The sequence below is a fragment of the Cenococcum geophilum genome, assembly GCF_001692895.1.
Source record: "Cenococcum geophilum 1.58 unplaced genomic scaffold K441scaffold_49, whole genome shotgun sequence".
NCBI lineage: Eukaryota > Fungi > Ascomycota > Dothideomycetes > Gloniales > Gloniaceae > Cenococcum > Cenococcum geophilum.
This window is the reverse complement of record NW_027137607.1, coordinates 1119808-1138626: the sequence shown is the minus strand read 5'-3', so window position 1 is coordinate 1138626 and position 18819 is coordinate 1119808. Positions and strand designations below refer to the sequence as shown.

Below are 18819 nucleotides of genomic sequence, written 5' to 3'. Positions count from 1 at the left end.
ANCGGGATTAAGTAGCTAATAGTTAGGAAAAGTAGAGGCCTATAGGACTAGAGGGAGCTAGTAGTAGAGCCTTAGACCCTTAAAGGAATTTAAGAACAATACCTAAATTTATAAGTTAAATAGTAAGATTAATAGTTTAAGGCGTTAATAAATAGTAGAGTAATAAGAAACCATATCTTACTAGTAGTAGTTAAGAGAATAGGGCTACCTTATAGATAAAAGGAGCAACCTTACCTATTAGTAACAATTTTAGGAGATCCAATAGCCTATAGAGGAGGGATTATTAGTCTTAAAATAGGACCTATTTAGCTAACTATTAAAGGGAGACAAATTAAGATGTCTTTTAATATCCTACTATTAGGACGGGATAAGGCAGTACTAGGGATGCCTTAGTTATAAGAATACAATCTAAAGATTAATTGGATTATAGGTTAGGTTAATATTAGAGATACTTAACGCCGTAAAATATAATAATAAGCTAAGTTAGTATAGTACTAAGTAGAAGCAACCTACAAAGAAATAGAGAAAGGGCTAAGCTATATACTAAAAAGATACTATAAGTATAGTAAGAAACTATAGTTACCGGAAAGTAAAAAGCTATTAAAGTATGTAGTATGGGACCATAAGATAGAATTAAAACTAGAAACGAGTCTAAGGTTCTTTCCAATCTATAAGCTTACTAAAGAAGAAGGTAAAGCACTAAAAGAGTTTATCTAGGAAAATTTATAAAAGGGATATATTAGACTATCGCAGTCATTAGTAGGATATCCAGTACTATTTATACTAAAGAAAAATAGTAAACTAAGGCTGTGTATTAACTATAGATAGTTAAATAGCATTACCAAAAAGGATAGGTATTCTTTACATCAGGAATTTTTTTTTTAGGCACGTTGTCGCAAGCGAAAATCGGGGTCTACAAAACCTGCGTAAGTCGCGATTTTAGCGATTTGCGGCAACTTGCGGCGATTTGCTACAAATACATAGGCTACCCATATAAATCGCCGCAAATTGCGACTTAAGTAGACCCTAATTTTCGGCTGCAATAAAAACGCAATAAAAATACTATAAAGCTCTACACGAAGCTCTACATAAAGCTCTGCACGAAGCTCTGCATAAAGCTCTACACGAAGCTCTGCACGAAGCTCTGCACGAGGCTCTGCACAAAGCTCTACACGAAGCTCTGCACGAAGCTCTGCACGAGGCTCTGCATAAAGCTCTATACGAAGCTCTGCACGAAGCTTTGCATAAAGCTCTACACGAAGCTCTACACGAAGCTCTACACAAAGCTCTGCACGAAGCTTTGCGCGAGGCTCTACACGAAGCTCTACACGAAGCTTTGCACAAGGCTCTGCATGAGGCTCTACACGAAGCTCTGCACGAAGCTCTGCACGAAGCTCTATACGAAGCTCTGCGTATAGAAGGGCTCTGTACGAGGCTCTGCACGAAGCTCTACACGAGGCTCTGCACGAAGCTCTACACGAAGCTCTACACGAAGCTCTTACACGAAGCTCTACACGAAGCTCTGCACGAAGCCTCTACACGAAGCTCTGCACGAAGCTCTACACGAAGCTCTGCACAAAGCTTTGCACGAGGCTCTACACGAGGCTCTATAACGAAGCTCTGCGTACAGAGGCTCTGTACGAGGCTCTGCACGAAGCTCTACACGAGGCTCTGCACGAAGCTCTACACGAAGCTCTGCACGAAGCTCTACACGAAGCTCTACACAAAGCTCTGCATGAAGCTTTGCGCGAGGCTCTATACGAGGCTCTACACGAAGCTTTGCACAAGGCTCTGCATAAGGCTCTACACGAAGCTCTGCACGAAGCTCTACATAAGGCTCTACACGAAGCTCTACGTACAGAGGCTCTGCACGAGGCTTTGCGCGAAGCTCTACATACGGAGGCTCTACACGAAGCTCTGCACGAAGCTCTACACGAAGCTCTACGTACAGAGGCTCTGCACGAGGCTTTGCGCGAAGCTCTACGTACGGAGGCTCTACACGAAGCTCTGCACGAAGCTCTACACGAAGCTCTACGTACAGAGGCTCTGCACGAGGCTTTGCGCGACATACGGAGGCTCTACACGAAGCTCTGCATCGGGTCCCCGCTATATTCCCNATAGCCTCTACACGTGCCTCTGCCAAGTGTACCCCTTATCTATATACCTAGGTAGCCACCTTATTTTTTACCCTTCCTTCCTTACATCCTCCCTACCTAGGGAGGCACCAGAACGGCAGCCAGCTAAGGACCGTCGCCAGAACTAGACAACCGTCGACCGTCGCTAGAGCCAGACGACCGTCGCCGGAGCCAGACGACCACCGTTCGAATATATAGCCAGCGAACGGCCGTAGAGAACGATTCAAATTAATACGATTAATCGATCAATCGAATTAGGCGGAGCCTTTAATCAGGCCGACCTTTCCCCCAAATTACAGACAGGTAGGCACAGACAGTAGGCATAGATAGTAGGTATAGGCAGGTATAGACAGACAGACAGATAGACAGATAGACAGGTAAGTAGGCAGACAGACAGGCAGGTAGGCAGGCAGGTAGGCAGGCAGGCAGACAGATAGGTAGGCAGGTAGGTAGGCAGGCAGGCAGGCAGGCAGGCACTAGGCCTAGTTAGGAAATCAGTATACGGCTAGCGGATTATCGGGAACACCGCCAATTAACGATTTGGAGCTTTTGCGAAAGGCTTTCCCCTCCTAAGTAGATAGCTCTGTATTTTATATAGTTATAATATAAATATATTTAAAAGTATATTATAGCAACCTATGGGGATATAGTTACGATTTATATAGTTATTATAATTTATACAGTTTATACAGTTTGTACAGTTCGTACAGTTCGTACAGTTCGTATAGTTCGTATAGTTTATACAGTTTGCGCGCTATTTATTTATAAGGTAGCAAAATGCTAGCATTTATTTAGTAGTTAAGCGTTTTACCGCAATTTGCTATTAAATGCTGCAATTTTATTGCAAAACGTACGGTTTACGCGAATCGCTATGGACCATATACGACCACCGCGATCGTATAGTTTGCGGCGATTTGCCGCAAACCGCAACAACCAGCCACAAAAAAAATTTCCTGATGTACCCTTAATTAGCAAAATCTAAGACAGGATAGGCAACGCGCAAATCTTTATAAAGATAGATCTAAGATAGGCGTACTATTAGATTAGGATTAAGGAAGGCGATAAATAAAAGGTAGCCTTTAGGTTAAAGAAAGAACTATATAAACTATGTCACGGGACGGGGCAGTGGCTACAAGACGTATGTATTCGAGGAGTCTACAAGACGTTGCGCGATCGATCGTAAGGGTCGAGGGCGTAAGGAGGTGATATACTGTCACGGAACGAGGGCAGTGGCTACAGAGCGTATGTATTCGAGGAGTCTACAAGACGTTGCGCGATCGATCGTAAGGGTCGAGGGCGTAAGGAGGTGATATACCTACGCGTAGCTGACATAAGCTGTACGCGAGGTGTACGCGAGAGCACGGGGCTCTCCTATGGAGGCCCCTGCGGTGGGGTTCCGTGACAAACTATTAGTTATACAATTTAGGCTTATAAACGCACTAGTAACGTTCTAGAAGTGTATTAATAATATATTAGGAGAACACTTAGATAAATTTATTATAGTATATTTTAATAATATCATTATCTACTTAATAACTAAGGAAGAATATAGGGAACACATTAAATAGGTCTTAAAGAGACTATAAGAAGAATAGATACTAGTAGCAATTAAGAAATGCGAGTTCTTTACTAGGAAGACCGATTTCGTTAAATTTATTATTAAACTAAGCTAACTTAGTATAGATCTAAAAAAGATTAAGGCTATAGTAAATTAGCAAGAACTAAAGAACGTTATATAGTTAAGATTATTCCTAGGGTTTTGCAATTACTGCAGAAGGTTTATAGCGCAATAGTTAAAGGATATTAAGCCACTTACGCGATTAATAAAGAAAGAAGAACTATAGGTATAGGGAGAGGAATAATAAGAACTCTTTAAGAAAGTTAAAAAGTTATTTACCTAAGAGCTAGTTCTTAAGATCTATTAACTAGAACTAGAAACGGTTATAAAAATAGATATATCAGACTATATACTAGGGGTATACTTTATACAGAAATATTAAAATAGATAGCACCTAGTAGCATACTATAGTTAAAAGATAACACCACTAGAGTTAAACTATAACATCTACAATAAGGAGTTATTAGGTATAGTTACAGTATTAAAAAAATAGAGAGCATTCTTATAAGGTATAGAGAAACCATTTATAGTTAAGATAGATTATAAGAACTTAATAGGATTCCTAACAATAAAGGAACTTAACTAAAGATAGGTTAGATGGGTAGAGATGCTTATAGAATACTATTTCAAGATTTAGTATACTAAGGGTATAGATAATACGTGGGTAGACGCTCTAAGCCGTAAAGCTAAACTATAAAATAATGAGAAGCCATTAGGGGCTTTACTACGAAAAGATATAGATAGACTAATTAGGTATAATCACCTAAAAATTATAGCAACTTAAGAGAGTAATAAGTTAAAAAAGGTCTACGAGGCACCAGAAAGCCTTTAGGTATAAAAAATTCTAAAAGCACAGCTAGAAGATCTATAAATGGATATATACGAAAATTGAGAAGTAAAGTATATCCTAAGAAGCATAGCAGAGCAATTTATAGAAGAATTTTATAAGGATTTAACTTAAGGATATAATAGAGCTATGGGCTTAGTATTAAGACTTTAAGAGGAGTATATTATTAACGGAATCTAGAGGATAGCTAGGAAGGTTATAAAAGAGTGTTTAGATTACTAAAGAAATAAACTAATAAGGTATAAGCTATATAGAGGGCTATAACCTATTAAAATACTAAAGAGACTATGGGAGGTTATATTATGGGACTTTATTATTAAGTTACTAAAGTTAAGAGACCCTATTACCGGACAAGATTATAACGTAATCTTAGTAATAGTAGATAAGCTTATAAAGTGGGGATACTTTATAGCCTATACGGAAGAAATCTTAGCGGAAGATATTGCTAGAATTTATATTAAAGAAGTATTTGTAAGATATAGAGCACTAAGCAAGATTATATTAAACAGGGATCTAAGATTTATAGTAGTATTTTAGGAAGTGTTCTTAGCAGAGTAAGGAGTTTAAGCAGCAACTTTTACTGTATATTACTCGCAGACAGACGGTTAAACGGAAAGATTAAATTAGACACTAGAGCAGTATTTAAGGTATTATATTAATTATGCATAGAATAATTAGGTATTGCTATTACTAGTTATATAGTTTATATACAATATAACACCTTAAGAAGGAATAGGCATATTACTATTTAAGGCNAATTACGGATATAAGCTAAGAATATTATTNTTACTANNNNAANTAAAGAAAACNAGTANTATAGCTAAAGAAAGAATAAAGATGTTAATAAATCTTTATATAGACCTTATAGAATTAGTAAAGAAAGTATAAAAGTGTTAGTCACACAGGGTGACTCACTAATAACGACTACTCGAGTAGGTTACAGTGATGTTAGTTAATAAAGCTTTTTAATTGGAATGAGGAAGGGCGAGGAGCTTAAGGCTCCTCGCCACGCTAGTGCCGCGGCGACACGTGATGGCAACTTGCCATTACGTGACGGCAGTTTGCCGTATGTGACGGCAAATTGCCTTATTCCCGACACTGGCAACTCTTCTTTTGTGGTTGCCCTCTATATATAAATACTACTTAACTATTATAACAAATATGGATCCTTTTTACTTACTATTGCCATTATAATATAAGTCTCACTGTTCTAAAATTTGCCTTTTAACACGTGGTGCTTTCTTACTAAGGAGTTGTGGGTAGACATTATATTAGGGCCGTTAGGGCCGCTAAGGCGCTAGCTATAAGCGAGTTAATAGTAATTTTCTATCCCGGGGATAGAAAATCCTAATTAGCGTTATCTACTTTACTAAGTTCTATAAGAAGCTTCTAGCAATTCTTCTTTTATAGATATAATGCTGCAGAAAGGCAGTAAGGTATTAGTTTAGCTATAGGTGGAAGCAGTAAAAGTCTATTTAGGTAGTAGTATAGTACCAGCGGCGGTAGTAATAGTGGTTAAGTATAGAGCTTATCTATTAGTCGGTTGGTTAATTATAGGCGTATAGGCACGATTATTTAGTTGGTAGATTGTAGGCGTATTAGCGCAATTAGTATCGTAATAGCAGGCATAGCGGCGCTATTAGTTTGTTAATAGTATATAGCAGTACGGTACTAGCGTAGGGTCGGTTCTGTAGGCAGATTAGCACGGAGTCTTATTATAGGGTTGGTTCGTAATAGTAGGCGTATTAGCGCTATTATTGTCTAGTTTATGGTTTATATCGCGGGTATATTGGCATAAGGCTTATTGGGTTTATAGCTGCCGTAAATACTAGCAGTTCTTTCTTTATGCTTTACCTGTGTAACTATGCCGTTCCAACCGCTTCCCCCCCCTATATTACTCTCTCTTTATAGTACCCTTTATAAGAACTTCCTGTCTAGATTACGCTGGTAGCTACCTTTATAGCTACCTTGGGAACTACAGAAGTCTTAGAATTCCCCTCTACGCTAGATCTTCTAAAGCTTATTAAATATTTATAGAGAAGTAGAGGCTTATTACGGAGATTACTATAGAGATTGCTGCGGAGATTACTATAGAGATTACTAGTGGGACGGAGCTTAAGTGGACGGAGCTTATATAGACGGAGCTTGTGTAGACGGAGCTTATATAGGCGGAGCTTGTGCGGACAGAGCTTGTGGGGACAGAGCTTAAGACATAGGTTAAGATACGACAGCTTAAGGAACTTGAGGTGTTTAATAGCCTAAGGTTGTCTATGGTGGTTTCTACGGAGGCTGCTATAGAGGTTACTAGTAAGGTTGCTGCGGAGGTTCTTGCGGAGGTTCTTATCGAGCTTACTAGCGGGACGAAGCTTATGTGGACGGAGCTTATATAAATGGAGCTTATATAGATAGAGCTTATAGCTGTCCGTTATTAGAATTCCCTTAAGAGTTAAACTTCTTTATAGCGTATATTTGGTGCTTAATCTTAATCTCTTATAGAGTCTATTTATACTCTTCTTTTATATTAATAATATGCTCCTAAATATTATCTTTAATAACGCCCCCATCTATAGGGACGAATACTCTATACTCCTATAAAAAGTTATAAAAGTCTTATACGATATCCTTATTCGCGGGAGCCTATATTTCCTTTATCTATTTAATAAAGTCGCCCGCGAAGCCCTACTGCACGCGTCCACGTCGCTGTGGGTGGAAACATCATCGGGAAATCATTCCTTATGATGGCTAAGTGCAGAGGCGATGGAGGAGAGCCGTCGCAGCGCGCGCAGCGCGCTGGTGTTGCGACTCTGTGGTGTTGAGCCTGCGACGCGTATATCGCCCTTAACAATACTAGGAGTCCTACTGCCCCCGCTTAGGGCTCCTGCTATACTATCTAGGGGGGCCATTAAGGGAAACTGGGATACGAAAACCGCCCGACGTATAACTACCTGGCTTACAGCCAGGCCCGAAACTGGCCTTATTTAGCCAGTTAACGTAAACGCGCCCTAGGCGTATAACAGGACACCCTTAGGCTTGTACTAGCTCTGAGACCGAGAGGATATAGTAAAGGCGTAGGGAACCTTTTTTTATAAGAACTTGTTAAGGTTAACGCGTCGCAGATACTTTATACAAAACTTGTTAAGGCCCTAAGGCTACCATAAAGAACTTATTAAGGCCCTACCTAGAAAACTTATTAAGGCCCCTTTATAAGGGCCTATCTGGTATCCGGTATACCTAGGTAACTTAAAAGAGGGTCTTAATAGGCGTAGTACGCGCAACCTGGATGACGGCGACGCGCCAGTAACATGATGGCAATGTAATAGCGACTGGATGGCGACTAGACGGCTTAATAAGGTAGAAATATGGGTAAAGCTCTAGGCAGCGGAAACATAGGCCAGCTTTAACGGCCCTATGGCGTTCGACTTACAGTTAACTTATAGTTAACTTACGGTTAACTTACAGGCGACTTATAAAAGGGTCTTAATAGGCGTAGTGTACGTAACCTAATGCGTATATGCATAAGGCGACTTATAGGAGGGTTTTAATAGGCGTGGTATATATAACCTAATGCATATATATAGGGGAGGCTATAGGGGAAATATAGGCTAGTTGGACGAGGACTTAATAGTTAGAGATATAGGCCAGCTTATAAAAAGGGGGGATATAAGCTTAGTTAGTAGGAGGGGGGAAAGTAGGTCGCCTGGTGCGGGACTTAATCTCTATAGCCCCCCTCCTATAAGACACGGTTAGCCTATTATAAGGAGACTCTTATAGGTAACGTAAAATGGGAACTAGTAGTATATAGGGTGTTGCGCCCCTATATTACTACTGGCTTCCTATAGGGTGTAGTATATAGTAGCTACTACTGGCTTTAAGAACCTTATCCCTTAACTAGGCTCTAACCTTTAGTATACCTAGTAAATAGGTAGGATTATACCCTAGCCGGAAAGACTACTATATGGCTTAAGAGAACGGATGCGCGTGTTAGTATATTAATAGATGGAACCGTTTGCCTTTAGGGCGGCTTGCTGGTGAGATATACTTAAGGAGTAAATAGGAGTTACTTAGGCGGGAGAGGCAGTAGCTCGGCCTCGTTTATAGAAGGTGTACCTAACTATATTATAGGATGTAGCTATAACGCCTTTATAGGATTACGTTAGTAGGCGCGAAGATAGGAGTTACGACCCCTAGAAATAGTAGCTTATACCTGCGCCAGCGGAAATAATAAAGAAGGCGTGAAACTAGAGGCTATGGAAGGCTCCTAAGCTATATAAAAGCGTACCAACTCTAAAAGGAAACTCTTATATAGACTACTGGGGGGTAGACTAGTACTTAGGTAATACTATTATAAGATATCTAAAAGAACTAGTAAAATTCCCTATAATTAGTAGTGGTAGCTAATTGCTTATAGTTTGGGACTAAAGCACTAGAAAACTGGGGTAGAGGCCTAGATAAGTAGGTATGTTAAACTTTATTATATTACTAGCTAATATATAACTACCTGCTTTAGGGTAAAGGGCTTTTTAAAATGGATTATATAATTTATCTAAGGGTTTACAGGCTAGAAAGAAACTTTATTAGTCTTTAGCAGATACTAGAGCCCCCCTATTATAGTTGCAACAGGAATACTATAAGGATTACCCCTCTCGCCTATACTCTTCCTTTTCTTTATAAGTAACCTACTTAACTCCTTTAAGGAAGGGGCGATCTAGGGAATAGGCTTTATTAATGATATAAACCTAATTATATATGGGCTAACAGCCGTAAAGAATTACAGAACACTAGAGAAAGCCTATAACACTTATATAGAATAGGTAAAACGTTATAGAGTCTAATTCTTACTAGAGAAATACTAGCTAATTTATTTTATAAGAAAACGCAACTAATCTACAGATCTTTAGCATATAATTCGCATTTAAGGCTTTAGGGGTTAACTAGTTTAGGGCCTAAGGGTATTAGGAGTATGGGTAGATAGCAAGCTCTGGTGGAGCGCATATACGGCGTAAGCGGCCCGTAAAGGCCAAGTATAGTTTATTGCTTTATTTAGGATTGTTAACTTTATATAGGGTTTATGCTTCTAAAGGTCACGCCTACTATATATAGTAGTCGTCTGGCTAACTATAACATATAGATCCAGTATTTAGGCTATTAGAGAAACTAAAAAGGGCCCCCCTAAATTACTCTTTAAACCACTTTAAAAGGTCCAGACTACCTGCCTTTAGAGTATTATAGGCGGGTATAAGCGAACGGCCACAGCATTACTTAAGAAGGAATCTAATATTCCCCCCCTATAGTTATATATTAAAGCCGCTGTAATATAAAGAACATAAAATAAACGTAACTCTAATATTATAAAGTATATTAAGACACGCCTAAGTAAACTATAGAGGGACCTTAGGGTGCCCTATAGAAGAATAAACCAACAACTCTAAAGTAGGGAAGAGATATTAGAGAAACAGGTAAAGAAAGTAGAAGAAGAATAGTGCCGCTTTAGGGCCCAGGCNTATATAGAGGAGGAAGGGAGATGCGTAAGAGGTTAGTAAAGATAATAGTAAGATAGAAAAAGGAGCTAAAGTAGAATATATAAGAATGCTAGGAAACCATCTACCGTAATATAATACTAGTTAGACTAATGCTGGAGAGGTAAATGGGAGTTAAAGGTATAGAGGCTAACTTAGGTAAGACAAACCTAAGCTATAGTATAGTTAACGCTATAGGGGGTAAATACCTAAGGGCTCTAAGAAGGCCTAATAAAGGCAGAAAATATAATAGCAACACTCTTAAGAATAGGAATAATAGGACTAAAAGATTGGCTTTACTGGGTAGGTGTCCTAGTAGATAGCCCGAGATGCGAATGTAGCTGGCTAAGACAGATACTAAAACATATAATACTGCTATGCCCCCTACGCACCAATTAAGAAATAATACTCTTAGTAGCTGGCACAGAGAACTATAATATACTGCTCTTAATATAAAAAGGCCTTAAGGCGGTCACCTAGTGGCTTATTAGTTAAAATGTGCTAAATCAGTTCCGGGTTATAAGGGAAATAGTAATAAAAGGTAAGGGGGTAAGTAGTAGGTGCCCCCTAGTAACTCTACAGTAGTAGAGTAATAGTTTATAATACTAGCGCGTCTATAGGCTTATTACGGCAGTAGTGGTTCTTAAGGAGGTTAAATAGTAAGGTAGTAGAGCACTATAGGCGACTTGTAGGCGTTAAGTAGGCGAGTCCTAAAAGGCGGGGAGATAGATTATGGGGTTTTCTCATTTTTCTTAAATAGAGTTTTCTCCCTATATGTAAATAAGGAGTAGTCCGCGTGGGCCTAATAGGGATCTAAATCGGACATTAAGCAATGAATTATTATTATTTAATAAAGTCCTCCCTTATATATTCCTATAGCGCGGTATTATTGTATTTACTATCTTTATAGTATGCCATATAGTGTAATAAGAATTCGTTTAGGTCTTATGGTTTAGCGTTTATAAGGTTAATATCTCTATTCTATATCTTTAGGTCAATATCTTTTTCGTACTTCTTTAGGTAGGTTAACGCTATAGTAGGTATAGAATTAACGGGGTGTCGTACGTCGAAGGTAGGTAGGATTTTCGGTTTTATAGGATCTCATAGGTTTACTATTAAGAGGTAGGCAATTTAAGATGTTATTTAACGCGTTTTGGACGTTAACTTAGGACCTTAGGTTTAGTAACACTTCTAACCTAAAGTACTTAACCAAATTTTCGTAAACGCGGTTGTTCTATATAATAGACGCAACTTAGTATCTTCTAGTACTTAGTAACACTTCTATTACTAGTTTTCCGTAAGTCTAAGGTAGTATANTATCGCNGGGATCCATTCTATATAAGCGTATATAGCACCCCTATATAAGACTGTCTCTTCTATTTAAAAACCTAGCTACTTTGTAATTGACTATATATTTAACTACTAATCAGTATTAATTATATAAGGTGACTTACCAATAACAACTACTTGAGTAGGTTATAGTAATGTTGGTTAATAAAGCTTTTTAATTAAAATAAGGAAGGGCGAGGAGCTTAAGGCTCCTCGCCACGCTAGTGCCGCGGCGACACGTGATGGCAAATTGCCTTATTCCCGACAAAAAGAAAATAAAAAGGTACTATAATACTAAGAGATTTAAGGGACTAGATCTTAAGGAGGGAGATAAAGTATGGCTACTATACAAAAATTTTAAGAGTTAACGACTAAGTAAGAAGTTAGACTACGTTAAACTAGGACCTTTTAAAATTATATAAAAGATTTTACCGGTTATATTTAAGTTAAACCTACTAGCTAAAATAAAGATCTACCCTATATAGTATATCGTAATGCTAGAGCTAGTATACGGGAATATTAAGCTACTAGTTTATAAAGTAGATATATATAGAGGACAGGAAGAAGACAAATGGTAAGTTTTAAAGATCGTTAGCTATAAGGACGTTAATAATAAAATATGGTATAAGGTTAAGTAGATAGGCTATACTAAGACTACCTAGGAACCACTAAAGAATTTAAAGAATGCTATAGGAAAGGTATAGAAGTATTGGAAGAGATTAGGCTAGGTAGCATTAATAAAAAAGGATCGCTAAAGAATAAGTCACCTAAGGGGGACCTAAGAAGAGCAGTTACTGAACTATTCGGATTTATTTCCTTCTCTATTAGAAGAGAATCCGTTCTTTTATCGCCTAGTTCCTATAACCCTTATTTTATAAGTTTCTACTTCTTAAAATAAACCTTTTTACGGACCTTTTTAAGACGGAGTAAATAAGCAGACGCCGCGATTTAAGCATTTAGGGCTTTCTGTTTAGCATTATAAAAACGTTCTAATTTAGCAAGGGCTTAAGACAGTTTATTATTTAGCTGTGTAGTAGTAGATTAAACACGAGACCCTAAGATAAATTAATTAGGGAACTAGATAACTATTAAGAGTAATAGGTCGCGTATATTTAGTATTAAAGGTAGAGTAAATATCACAGGACAAATAAATATTTGCTTTAGTACACTTTAAGTAAAAGGACGGTTATTATAAAGATAGGTTCGCTAGCGTAATATAAACTAGCCCCTCTTTTAAATAATAAGAATATAGAGATGGTATAATCTTACTAAGAGACAATATTACAGCAATAGTGTAAGCACGACGTTAGGCGTATAAAGAAGAAATTACTTTAGGTATAATAAGTAACGATATTAACTAAATTAATTAAACGGACATTATACCTCTAGTAAGTAACTTAGAGATATTAGGAATCTTTAAGGACAAAGATAAAAAGGAGGGAGATGGTATTACGGACGCTTTAAGTATAATATTATAACTACTTAGAGAAGAAACAAAAGAAGCTAGTTAGTTAATTTAGGCACGGTCTAGGATGGAGCTGATAGAACTATATAATAAGGAATAGTAGCTAAAGTTATATAATATGCTACGTATTAAACAAGAGGAATAAGAGGAACTTATGTATCTTATATATAAGACATATATTATATACAAGAAGGATTTTATAGGAGTACGGTTGTGTATTTAAGGACCCTTAATCCCTACCTAGATAGTTCCTTCCTTATAGTAATTCTCAAAATACAATTAGAGTTAATCTATTAGGTAACCACTCCACTAGTTGTTATTATATTGTGTTAACTTTTATACTTGCATTTCCTATATACCTAGCCTAATAACAGGACCCACCGTAGTTCTTACTATAAGGTTCCGTTACATTAATTAATCGGCTTTTATACTAGCTCTAACATCGCGCGATTAATTATAGATATAATTATAAAATATTATATAGAGGATAATATTAGCGCCTTTATAATAAATAACGCTAAAGATAATAATAAGCTTATAGAAACGATTGTAATAATATTTCTAACTATAGATCTAAAATGGGCTTAACTTCGGTACGCTGGACATATTATTAACCTTATTATTAAGGCCGCGCTCTTTAATAAAGGCGTAAGCAAGCTTTAAAAGTAAATTGCTAGTGCAGGTGCTAATAATATCTTCTAAATCTAGAGCAAGATAGGGCCAATTAGTAAAGTAAAGATAATTACGATATATATTAGACAAACTAATTAGCGGTAAATAGCCTTTTAGAACTACCAGACTGACTATAAAAAAGGTAATAAGAAAGTCTTTTATTTAAAACTGTCGGGAATAAGGCAATTTGCCGTCACGTACGGCAAACTGCCGTCACGTGATGGCAAGTTGCCATCACGTGTTGCCGCGGCACTAGCGTGGCGAGGAGCCTTAAGCTCCTCGCCCTTCCTCATTCTAATCAATAAGCTTTATCAACCAACATCACTGTAACCTACTCGAGTAGTCGTTATTGGTGAGTCACCCTGTGTGACTAAAAAAAACTCTTAAAAGACGGTAGAGTACGCTGGAACGCTATATATATAATAATTAAGAGAAGTACGTTCTAATACAATTACTTTTTTTTAGGTGGGGTTCTATATAGAGTTTAGTCGTTGCTAAATATTCTGCTTAACCTCTACTATTCTCCATTACCTTATTATATCGTTAAACTACCTTTAGCGCGCGTAGATACAGCCTATAGCTTACCCCTCCGCTAGTAAATTTAATGGAATTTAATAGCAATAATGCTCAGCCTCTCGCCGTTAAATTGCTTAAAAATAGACTTTTACTAACTTCTTACGTCTAATAGTACTTGAACTTTGGAACCCTATTAAACTCTACTAAACCTACTAGGTTAAGCCTACTAATGGAGATGCGTATGGTCTCTTATGGGACTTTCTTATAAATAAGGACTTTAAGACGCTGAAGAAGTTTAAGCGACTTCTTAAGCCTTTTAAGACTCTTATTAATAAACTATAAGGTAACGCGAATGCTAGAGGCTTTAAGGGCTCTTATAGTGCAGTTTGGGAGGTCCTTTAAAGCATAAACTATATATTTAAGGTCCTATAACGAGCTAATAATAAAATTAAGGCGTTACCGGCGGAGTACTTAGAGTACTATAAAGTAGGAGTTTATTGCGCATATACGAAGCTTATTAAATATTTTAGCCTTACTAACTAAACACCTATCTACTAAGTAGTAATTGTCCTCTACCCAGCCTATAAGTTTAACTACTTTAAATAGGAGTGGGCTAGTAAGGCTGTATGGCAATTATAATATAAGAAAGACGTTACCGCGTTATATAAGCAGTATAAGGAGAAGTATACGCAGTTAGAGGATAAGGAGGATAATAAGCCGGTTACTCCTAAGCGGCTTATATATAAGAAGCGTTGTAATTTAGATTTATCGTTATCGGGCGAAGAAGGCTTTAACTTTTATAGTATGCTTACTAGTAAATATAGAGCTCGTAAGCGTTAAAGACTTAAATCTAAACTTAAGCGCTTTACTAAAGATACCCCTACTAAAGCTAAACAATATATTATTAACCCGCTGGCTTATTAGTAAGGTATTAAGCACATCTATCTAATCCTCTATTGTATGGCAATGGACCTCTTTTCTATACCGGTAATAAGCTCTAAGTGCGAGCGTAAATTTAGCTCTACCAACGATGTAATTACTAACGACCGGAACCGCCTGGCTAATGAGATAATTGAGGCGCTAGAGCTTTAGAAGAGCTGGTTAAATAAAGGGTATTTAGAAAAGGATGAGGATAAATAAGGAGTACAAGGAGGACTTATTTTTAGAGTGTACATTTACTACATAAGGCGAAGCTCTGCTAAAAAAACATCTAGTACCCAGATTCTCTATCACGGACTACCCAATTAGGTAATTCTTGGCAATCAATCGCAATCATTTCAATCAATCAGCTAATTGACAATTCTCATCAGTCGATCAATCGCAACCAGGATTTTGGCCAATCAATCGCAACCGGGGGTCCCTGCCTGCGATTGATTGCCTGTCGAACACACTGTGTACGTATTTCTAAAAATGTTAGTGCCTGCAGAAATTCCCTTTTCAAAATAAAGAGCAGAGTGTAATCATTTCAACGCTCATCGACGCCGAAGTCTAGGGGTTAGAAATAGGAAGACGAGGCAGAGCCTGTGGCGGCAGAGATTGGAATCAAGGAGAATTTCTTAAGGCCAACGAAGATTCCAAGCGGTTGGACATACACCGCAATTCTAGGGTTAGAAGGGGATAATATGGAACCAGTATTTAGAACACAAAAGCTCGTGTTACTTAGGATTTTCTCACCCAGAGGCAATGTATATCACGCATAGAAGGTAACAAATTTTTATCACATTTCGTATTCTTTCATAATATAAGATTCCCAGCACTTTTAAGTTGCTCGCCAGACTCTACGGGAAAAGCTCTGGCTCTCGGAGATGTCCAAGTTTTCGGTCGTAAACACAATGTTTGGGGAAGTCCTTGTAGTGTCCACCCTTATCCTCTCGCACCCGCATCTTCATCTCCATACTCTCTCTCTCTACTTCCCCTCTGGCGTGGATCTGAATGATTCAGTCCAAATCCAATGCACCATACTTAAATAGGAACAATAGTTACTTATATAGGCTAGCCCGCCATTTTAGATCCAATTGGCGCGCAACTAAGCCCATAACAGACAAATTTCTAAAATTGCGCGTGAACTCTCTAGCGAGGACCATCATTGTAGTTTTAATTCCAAATGCTTATTGAAACAATATTGGCTGAGAAAGCATTGCGGTAAGCTTTTTCTGAGCAGGTCGATTACCACAAAAAGAAGAGCTGATGGCTTGTCAAGAAAGCAGAATGACTCCGATATCGGATATATACTAAGACAAAGTTCAAAGGGTGCGTGCTAAACCCCGAAAATCGAGGTTTCCCCCGCGGCGTCAGAGGAAGAGGCATTAATGAGAAACTCTCGGGGATTAATGGGGTGTTTCCGATGCATAGCCTCCGAATCTGTCGGTCCAATCAGTAGTATTGCATTGCGCATCATACATGGCGGCCCAGTCAGCATCTCTGAGTTTGCAACCAACCACGAGGAAAGCTATCGACCTTCCCAACTGAGAACACTAACTCAGCACTACGTAATGATATCTATACTTTATCTTAGAGCTGCTCGATTCGGACTAAGATTGGAAGACGAGATGAATAAACATATATGAAAAGCATATCTGCGGAGGACACTGCAAATGAATGTTACTCAAAATAAGCTTACTTCGTTTCCATTCGCCAATCTAAGATGACCTCGTTGAGGATTACTGAGGGTGAAGCTGACTTCAACGTCCCCGCAGCAGGAAAGGCATGTAAAACGTGGTATAAAACCTTTGGAGACCTAAGCTCTGGGACGCGCCCTCTCGTTGGCTTACAGGGTGGGCCGGGGACGGGCCACAACTACTTGCTCTCGTTGGAGGACCTTGCATCAAAGCATGGAATACCCGTCGTCCTTTACGACCAACTCAACACCGGAGACTCAACTCATCCACAAGACAAGCGCGGTGACGCCTCGTTTTGGACCGTAGATCTATTCCTAGGGGAGCTGAACAATCTTTTGAAACACCTTGGCATCCAGGAAGATTACAATGTGTGCTCGGTGCGGAGCATGGAGTTTGTCAGCCTGTGGGATTACATCGCCTGGTAATTGCCGACTCGCCAGCAGATGTGAGGGTGTGGGTAGTGGCAGCCAATAAACTTCGTAGACAGCTGCCGCAGGACGTGCAGGACGTCTTGAAAAGGCATGAAGATGATGGGACAACGGATAGTCCGGAATACCAAGAGACTGTCATGGAATTCTACGGGCGCCACTTATGCAGGGTTCGTCCGACGCGAGGGAGTGGTCGCCATGTTTGACAATATTAAGAGGGACCCGACGGTCTATCACACAATGTTCGATTTTCTCTTCCGCTGAGATCTTAATGTGCGGCTGACCGGCAACACAGGAACAGACCGTCAGAATTTTATGTTATTGGCTCGTTGAAGGATTGGGCCATCACCGAAAGGCTGCATAAGATAAATGTGCCTACCTTGTTGCTAAATGGGCGTTATGACGAGGCCATGGACGAGGTTGCCGAGCCGTACTTTGAGAAGGTGGACAAGGCGAGATGGGTTACATTCGCGGAATCAAGCCACATGCCCCATTAAAAAGAGAGAGATAGGTTCATGGAGGTGTCAGCAGATTCCTGAAGTATTGATTCGACTCCGTAGTTGGGGATTCCTGCCGCTGCCATGATTAGGCCAAAGCGGATACGTGATTGAGACAATTCGTGAAAGACGTCTGCTGATGAACGAATGATCAGGCGCCCATCAGAGCTAGGTTGTGCTAGCTTTGACGATGGGACTGAGGCGGAGCGTAGTCGAATTCGAGAAGCAAAGGCAGAACGCCAGCCTGTCACACCAAAACCCAACACGCTGGATATCATGACATGAAAATGACCGGACACAGGTAGGCTGGGCTGGGCTGGGGAAGGCTGTTTTATGCGAAGAGGCCATGATTTCTAGGCAGCTACAAAACGATGGCGGTCAGATACATGAGAGGTCATCAAGGCCTGCAGCACACGTTGTACCTGTATGGCCCTGGTTTGAGGTAGGTGGCAGGAAGGCCACTCGTCTCGCTGCGCCTCATCCCCAAGGGCAGTTTGCCCGATGATGGGCTGTCTTCCAAGTCCTGCTCGTGAAGCCGTCAAACAGGCTGCTCTTCCTGAGGCTGCGACTGCGCCTCACGACAGAACCTCAGCCCTCTACGATAAGCCTATCACAAGCGATCTAAGGGACGAGGGGCCCGCGTCTTCACGGTCAACACCTGCCCAAGGCAACCTCCAGCCTTGCAGTGCCCCCGAGCTGCAAATATGGCACTTCAACTATTAGAGCCGTACGGTAACCACATGGCGATGATGATTGCATCTCTCGCTCCTTGCGTCCTTATTTTCCTTGTCCAACATGGCGATACAACAGGCACAGCCGTTGACGAGCATTTACATGACATTTAAGATCTTCCAACTCATTAATTACCTCCGACGTCGCCTGAAGCCGCGTGTGCAGTCTGACCGAACCAAGCCCGATACTTCTCTTGGCCCTAAGACACGTCTTGGACTGGAAGACGATGTCTTTAGAGGATTCGAAAAGTATCTTCCAGTGCGCATCAGTGGACTAGAAGGCTCAAAATACCGTAATGCTCACGACAGAGTACGTAAAGCCCGAAAGGGTAATCGATCGTTTCTAAAACCTCTACCTCTCGGGAGAGACGGCTCCGGGCCTCCAAACACATCCAAGGAAAAGGTGCAGCGGTATGTCAGGGTGCCTTTGTGTTTGGTTTCATCATG

General features: G+C 39.6%; 1 protein-coding gene across 1 annotated transcript; it reads left to right on the top strand.

The window, feature by feature from the left end:
* Positions 1-16742: 16742 nt before the first annotated feature.
* K441DRAFT_689644 (alpha/beta-hydrolase) lies at positions 16743-17641 on the top strand (the record flags this gene model as incomplete). Its single annotated transcript, XM_067652322.1, has 4 exons — positions 16743-17018; positions 17102-17314; positions 17361-17386; positions 17440-17641. The coding sequence occupies 4 exons, from the start codon at positions 16743-16745 to the stop codon at positions 17639-17641; spliced, it is 717 nt and encodes a 238-aa protein (XP_067499708.1).
* Between the last annotated feature and the right edge of the window lie 1178 nt (positions 17642-18819).